Source organism: Hylaeus volcanicus, chromosome 3 (genome assembly GCF_026283585.1).
Source record: "Hylaeus volcanicus isolate JK05 chromosome 3, UHH_iyHylVolc1.0_haploid, whole genome shotgun sequence".
Classification (NCBI taxonomy): Eukaryota; Metazoa; Arthropoda; class Insecta; order Hymenoptera; family Colletidae; genus Hylaeus; species Hylaeus volcanicus.
In genome coordinates this window covers 22586929-22594636 of record NC_071978.1, presented here as the reverse complement: position 1 = coordinate 22594636, position 7708 = coordinate 22586929, and the positions used below count along the sequence as shown (strand labels likewise).

The 7708-nt window shown below is 37.7% G+C and overlaps 2 protein-coding genes across 2 annotated transcripts in view; one reads left to right on the top strand and one right to left on the bottom strand.

Annotated features, from left to right (window-relative positions):
* The first annotated feature begins 240 nt into the window (after positions 1–240).
* LOC128874021 (importin-9) lies at positions 241–5404 on the top strand. Its single transcript, XM_054118248.1, has 13 exons — positions 241–486; positions 764–1212; positions 1491–1724; positions 1803–2172; positions 2243–2487; positions 2560–2818; positions 3037–3356; positions 3432–3651; positions 3729–4000; positions 4106–4514; positions 4737–4882; positions 4958–5027; positions 5128–5404. Exons 2-13 carry the CDS (start codon positions 871–873, stop codon positions 5340–5342), a joined length of 3102 nt encoding a protein of 1033 aa, XP_053974223.1. The 5' UTR covers positions 241–486; positions 764–870; the 3' UTR covers positions 5343–5404.
* Positions 5405–5557: 153 nt separating this feature from the next.
* The window catches only part of LOC128874022 (PDZ domain-containing protein 4), a 155412-nt gene continuing 153261 nt past the window's right edge, over positions 5558–7708 (bottom strand). Inside the window, exon 7 of the mRNA XM_054118249.1 lies at positions 5558–7018. Coding sequence (XP_053974224.1) covers positions 6674–7018 — 345 coding nt within the window. The 3' untranslated portion in view covers positions 5558–6673. The remainder of the gene's footprint in view (positions 7019–7708) is intronic.

The window sequence follows — 7708 nt, the reverse complement described above, 5'->3', positions numbered from 1 at the left end:
TGAATATGACATCAAAACTAATATACTGTAGTATTATAAAGCAAAGAATCGTATTAATTATGCATTTATGCAAAATAAAAACTAATTAAAAAAAAGATGTTGTTCAGTGGCGCCATCTTATATAAACGGTGGAAACTATGTTCACTACAAGCTTTTCCCACCGATGGCGCCACTGTTCCAAACCCACTGAACTATATAGTTGATATATATAGTTTATTGAATATAACGATACAACTAAGGTCCACCTCATTACTACATAGTACAGTGGGTGTCCATAATACGGTTTTGAGGTTCAAGGTTTGAAGTAGTTAATAATTGAAAACCATCAATAGCAAATACAATTTATCGAAGATAGTTTAATTCTAATGTCATCATATAATTAAGCGTATTTAATAATGTTTGGAAAGAAATAGTATTCGATTCTTTTTGACACGTTGTACTAACCTACTTCGTCATTTCATCAAGCCGGCTCAACCGAGTTGTAACGTATGTAAATTAAAATAGCAATAAGTCTGACAGTATTCGTTTTCTATTTCGTATTATACGAAAACTTATATAATTATTAAATTACCAAAACTATTGGTTATAACGCTTTTAATTACGCGACCGCTAACGTTTTTTAATGTTCGAATTTTTTCACTCCGATTTGTCATGGTTTCTTTGATATAGATTTGTCATTTTAATTACAAAGATACATACATTGTATTGATGATAATAGGAAAAATAATTACAGTTTATTAACTAATTTAATTAAATATTACAGAAAAGTTATTTAAGAAGAAAAGAAAGGGTAATGTTAAAAGATACACCAATAGCAGTCACTAGGGATATGTGGTCAAGTAAAGAGTAAAGTAGCAAAAGATTACTGTAATGAGTGCCATGGGATCGGATGTGCAAGGCTCTCTAAAAGAAGCCTTGTACGAAACATTAACTGGAATTCTGTCTCCACATCGAGAGACTCGTCAGGCAGCAGAGCAAAGAATCCAAGCATTAGAAGTTACAGAGGAATTTGGTATACATTTAACAGAATTTGTGGTAAATCCCCATGGACATTTACCTATAAGACAATTGGCTTCTGTACTATTAAAGCAGTATGTTGAAACACATTGGTCTTCCGTGGCTGAAAAATTTCGCCCACCTGAAATAAAGCATGCCACAAAAGAAAAAATCAAAGAATTACTGCCTCTAGGCCTTCGAGAACCTATTAGTAAGGTAATTAAAAAATTTGTAAAAATTCTTGTTGTTTTAATCAATTTAATTATTTTATTGTGAATGTGTAACAATTTCGATTCTAGGATTGGAGTCATTCTCAGTATATTTGATTTGAACAGGAATTATAATTTAGGGTTTTACAGTCCAAAATAGTATATATTTGTAATAAGTTGATTAGATCAAGTAAAACAACTGATGAGATTTTCTCTAACACAAACATTAACCAATGTCACTTTTTAGGTCATTTTCATTTACAGTAAGTGTTCTTTCTATTTCAGGTACGTACAGCTGTGGCTTACGCGATATCAGCCATTGCTCATTGGGATTGGCCAGAAAATTGGCCGGGTTTGTTTGATATACTTGTTAGTTGTTTAAGCGGAGAAAGCGAATATGCTGTGCATGGAGCAATGAGAGTTTTAACAGAATTCACGTCTGATCTTACCGATAATCAATTGCCTAATGTGGGTCCAGTCATTTTACAAGAAATGTACAGAATATTTCAAAGCGAAAATGTAAGTGCTATTTTTTGGTAACTTTCTTCGTTATAATAATTATTATTAATGTATAATTACCATTTATTTATGTTTTAGCAATATTCTATTAGAACTCGAGGTCGCGCTGTTGAAATATTTACAACAATTACGACACTGGTCGCTGCTACAGGCGTGTATCAGAAAGGATTCACAGAGCAATACCTGCAACCAGTTATTCCCATGTTCTGCGAAAAGTTTGTTCAATGTTTAAGAATGCCTGATGGTCCAACTAGTGATAGCGGACTTAAAACTGACGTTATCAAAGCTATAAATTGCCTTGTTACTAAGTTGCCCAAGTACGTTTCAAATTTCTTACCGCAAATGTTGCCACCTGTTTGGGAAACTTTAACGCAAAGCGCAAAAATGTATCAAGAAGGAACCGTGAACGGTGACAGAGAAGAAAATGACAAAGAAGTCGATTCGGATGGTGAGTCTCGAATTTGGAATAATTTCATCTCCATACATCGATAATACAATACGTTCTTACTCTCTTCTAGGCGAAATAATTAATTTCAACAATCTGATCATCGCGATATTCGAATTCGTTCACTCTATAGTGGATCGTAAAAGATTCTCGAACCTCTTAGATAACTTGTTGCAAGAAGTGATGTATTATCTAATAATATTTATGCAAATAACTGAAGATCAGATCGAATTGTGGACGACGAGTCCCAACCAATTCGTCGAAGAAGAGGACGCGTTCGCTTACAACGTCCGTATTTCCGCACAAGAACTCTTAACGGTAATTATATCTATAACTAGACACGAATTTCTATTAGAGAAGTAGATTGTTTTATCTTAATTTTGTACACAGGCGCTTGTTAATTATTCCGAAGAAAAGGCAGTAAATGCTCTTTGCGAGGTGGTCACGCGTCACATCGAAGCAACGAGTAGATTGCAAAGCGCAAACGATGGTAGTAAGAACGAGACATGGTGGAAACTATGCGAATCTTCCATTTTGGCCTTAAGTAAAATAAAGGACGCTGTTGTAGAGAGGCATAAGGCTGGCATACTTCAGTTCGATATTATTGGATTTTTAGATACAGTTGTTTTAGCTACTTTAAATGATTCAGGTATATTGACACTTCAAAAGAAAGTTTGTTCTCTCTATTGCTCTATACGTATAAGGTGAATGACGTTATAACTTACCCATCCTATTATTTCTGGACCTTCCGTATCATGACAAAAAATGTTAATCAATCCAGGAACAACGAAATTAATATGGATGAACAAGTTAAGTGGTTCACCTGATATACCATTCGATCCTTATTTTAATTCATGCCAACCTTAGAGGCACCCCCGTTACTTCTTGGTCGTTGTTTATGCGTCGGTGGAAAGTATGCAGAGATAATGCCACCAGAAATGAGTTCACGGTTTCTGGAAGCAACTGTTAACGGCCTACAAGAAAATCAGCCCGCTTGCATCCGTATTAGCGCGGTGAAAGCTATTTATTGGTTTAGCAGAGCGTCAACTACGGAAACAAACAGCACAATCGCCAACATCATACGATCCCATTTGCCAAACATATTTCAAGGACTTTTCAATCTAGCTAATCAACCGTCCACGGAGGTTCTGACGTTGGTCATGGAAACTCTTCAAGAGTTGATTACGGTAATATCGACCTCGTACAATTTTTCGTGCGTTTTACTACATCCTTTTCTATATTTTACTCCATTATCTTTGCAGTTGGATAAAGCATTCACTGCTTCGGTGGAAAGTAAAATATGCCCCTTAACTATAGCAGTGTTCTTAAAATTCTTTAGCGATCCAATGATATTGACACTGTGTCAAGACATATTCAAGAGTCTGACTCAAAATCCCGATTGCATAGGACCGCTGCAGACTCGTCTCATACCAACGCTGACAAGCATGATGGCGATACCACCTATGGACAAATCGAAGGATGGTAATAAGGATGGACTTGCAGAATTGACTTCATTGCATTGGTTTGAGCCGTACTTATAATTCTTCGTTTGTTATCAGAGCGATGTCGAGACGTAGCCTTGGACGTCTTACAAGTCCTGGTGCAATATTCACCGAGACCATTGAGTAGCGCGTTGGTCGAAACTGCTTTTCCTGCGGCATGTCATTGTATTCTCAATTCAGAGGACAACGAGACGCTGCAGAGCGGTGGCGAAGTGATACGCACGTACTTGTCCGTCGCGGCTCGTCAAGTCACCATTCACCGAGACAACGACGGCCAAACGGGTTTGCAGTACATACTGCAGATAATCGCTCAACTACTGAATCCACAGGTGAAGCCTCCATTGCGTCTTAACAATATAAATAATTTATTCTTTCAAAAATAAAATGCATGCGATAAGAGGTTAAACAAATCTCTAACGTGTTCGATTTTGTAGTCGAGCGAGTTTACCGCTACTTTTGTTGGTCGATTGGTGACAACCTTGATCAGGAGAGCGGGTAACACTTTGGGCGAGAATCTAGATCTGTTGCTGAAGGCCGTGCTGAGTAAAATGCAACGAGCTGAAACGTTGACCGTGGTGCAGAGTTTGCTCATGATTTACGCTCATTTGATAAACACGGAGTTCGACGCTGTCCTAAACTTTTTGTCGACGGTGCCTGGACCCACGGGACAGAGCGCTCTCGCGTTCGTTCTCAGCGAATGGGTCAGCAGGCAGCATCTGTTCTTCGGCAGATACGATCGCAAGGTGGCGACTGTCGCGCTTTGCAAAATATTGGAGTATGGCGTCACTCACGGCGACAGTAGACTAAACGAAATCACCGTTAAGGGAGACGAGATATTTTCAGGTTCGCGTGCTTCACGAATTACATTCATCGTTACATTCATCGGGGATTATGCTAGTAGGGTTTCATTATTATCGTGAAATATATCGATGTAGGGGTTATGTCCGCGTTAAGGGGATAGTCTGGTTAGAAAGGATATTTTATAGATATATATATATATATAGATATCGAGAAAATATTTATTCCAAGAATCAGCGAGCTATTAAAATTCGAAACTATACGCAGGAAACGAAGGCGTGAGGACTAGGAGCAAAGCCGAATCACAGCCTTATCAGTGGACCACGATACCGGTTCTAGCCAAAATATTCAAATTGATCATTAACGAGCTAGCGAACGACATCGAAGCGGTTGCTGCGAATCAGGACACGGATGTTAGTAACGATCTAATATTTATTTAACAATCAGCAGGGGGTAAAGCAGGAAAGTAAATAACGTTTAATGCGCAGGAATCCGACGACGACGAGGAAGATGACGATGAGAACGCATTCCTAGATCCGGGCTACGAAACCATGTTGCGTGAGTATGGGCGTTGAGCGTCGTTTAATCGATCTGTAATTCACACTATATATAGAAGCAATAGTGACATAACACGATGAACTTTAATATTGTCAATTAGTATTGGAGAAAGCTGCGAACGAAGCAGAGGAAGACGAGGACGATCCAGAGTTGTTACAAGATTCCATTTACCATTTGAATCTCAGCCAATATCTACGAGATTTCTTGCTGAACTTTTCTACCCATCACTGTTTCCCAGCGTACGTTCAGCACCTGAATATCCCGGAACGGAAGATTCTGAGCAGTTTAAATATCAATACGTCGTTTATGTCATGAATAAATAGATATATTGATGATGAAATTTTTGATTTTCGTAATAAAATATGCGATTCTTCATACGCTTTTTGTTCCATCTCGAATCTCTGACGCGATTCTCCGGTAGACATGTTCTTCGTTGCGATTACTATTTTATAAATACTTAACAGGAGAGACACTTAATAGTTTGTTGCTGGACAAAGCGGTCGATACAGTTGGTCCGTGTTCGGTACAACTCTGAAATGTTTCGTGGATAATCGAATTGTTTTTTAAGGATCGATCGTCCATTATCCAATATTCGTAGAATTACGGTCGTCTTTCTCGCGTCACGATCTTCGTTTATACACAGATTATACATCGATACATTTATTGTACATATCTACACAGACGTATTCGTTCTATTCTTCGTCCACAGAAAATGTTTCGGTTCGTGTAAAATAATCTACATACATTCATATGTATACATATCGTTATACATATAATAAATATTTACAACCATTTCGGGTGAGTGTTCTTGGCGACGTTTCACGCTAGATCAACCTCGACGACTCCGTTACGCTTCAGCTCGTAACGTAACGTCAAGTCAGAGTTTTCGTAGCCCGAATATTATAAGATAAATCGTTTGGAACAGTTAAGACGAGTAGGAGCATGTCGAGTGGTTACTTTACGCGCACATCTACACACGTACCGATCAAAATAGTAATCGTAAGGCTGGTAGACATACAGGTAGGGATGGGCAACATGTATCTCAGAACGTATTTGAACGATGAATACCTTAGTCATTTGTATTCTGTTCATACTTTAGTACTCGTACGTGTTTACTTTATTTTGCATTCAAATAAATTGCGATCGTGCATGTACGGTATTAGTTTGTATATCCACAAATATATACATTGTAAATCAATTTGCAAATTTCTTAAATATTTCTAAACAATTACTAAAGCATTTAAGAAACTTCTACATAATTGACATTATTTAAAATTTATTTATTCGTTCGTAATAAATAATTTTAAGCGTGAATTCTACACTAATACCATATATACGCAACCTAAAACGATGTACGTTTTATTCGATCGGTGAAACTGTATATCAAGTATTCTTTACTAATCATAGATCGAATACAAAATACGAGACAAAGGCTAATCTTCAACCACAGAATATAATGCGTTAGGTCGTTCGTCGCTTGTCCTAAGACCTGAAAACGTACATTTAGTGTCTCACATGTATTTTAATTACAAAATCATTCGAGTATGCCCACCCCTGCATACAGTTAGGAAAGGATCGATTGGATATCGACGAGATCATTTCGCGAGAATCCGCGCAACAGCGTAAATTTCACGCCACGATCGCGCTCAGACCGTAGTGACGGAAAGAAGACCCATCAGCTTTCCGCCGGGTCCAGGTCCGCCCGCGCCACCCACTCTGTTTCCATGGACCAACATCTCCTGGACGGTGGTGAAATCGTCCAACGTGTTCTTCTTGCGAGCCATCTTCTTGTGGCTCAGCTCGACGATGTTCAATGGTTTCTTTACGAGCTTCTCGTCCGCGTGGTCGCAAGCGAGCAGATCGTTCGTCTGTTGCAATTGGAGCTGCTGCTGTTGCTGCTGCTGCAACATCAGCTCTTGCTGTCTTTGTTTGCGCTCCCGAGCACGTTCCAGCTGCCTCTTGCGCTCCTCTTTCGTCCAGTACCTGCCGATCTGAAACGCAAAAATGACACGGCTTTCTTTTTCTGTAGAGATAAGATTAAGCTACCGAGCTAGATTACGCGGAGCATTTCATCCGTAACAGACTCCGGATGTTTGTGCATTTGTCGTAAATTGAAATATGGGATTGAGAATGTTCCTAAATGTATGAAGTGTCAATTTAATGACATGAACTATAATAATTCCTCAATGACGAATTGTCATCTACAATCCCATGTACCTTCTATGTCTAGCGAAGAAGTTTTACTAAATTAAATAATAGTTTTGTAATATGCATATGAATAAGCTTATACATGTATATATTTATATGAAAATTTATTTGCAAACATCAAACCTATCATTTAATTTACACAAATTTCTTCTATAGACATAGAGGGTACCAATATTTATGGGACTGATTGTGTATACTGTATGTAAGACTGTATGTATATAATTGTATGTATTTACAGTCAATTCCATAAATAATCGTAACCTCTATGTCTTTTGAAGAAGTTTGATTAAATTAAATAGTTTTGATATTACCAAATGAATTTTTGATTATACATGAATCAGACCATTATGTGTATGAATAAGCTTCTACATGTATATATTTATATATACATCAACATATTTATACAAACATATATTTGGACATATCAAACCTACTATTTAATTTAAACAAATTCCTACAATAGACATGAAAGT

Excerpts from the sequence above, each read along its gene's own strand:
- LOC128874021 (XM_054118248.1), top strand. The coding sequence starts at position 871 with ATGAGTGCCATGGGATCGGATGTGCAAGGCTCTCTAAAAGAAGCCTTG. Across the intron at positions 1,213-1,490 it reads TTCGAGAACCTATTAGTAAG|GTACGTACAGCTGTGGCTTA; the intron begins GTAATTAAAAAA and ends TTTCTATTTCAG. Across the intron at positions 5,028-5,127 it reads GGGCTACGAAACCATGTTGC|TATTGGAGAAAGCTGCGAAC; the intron begins GTGAGTATGGGC and ends ATTGTCAATTAG.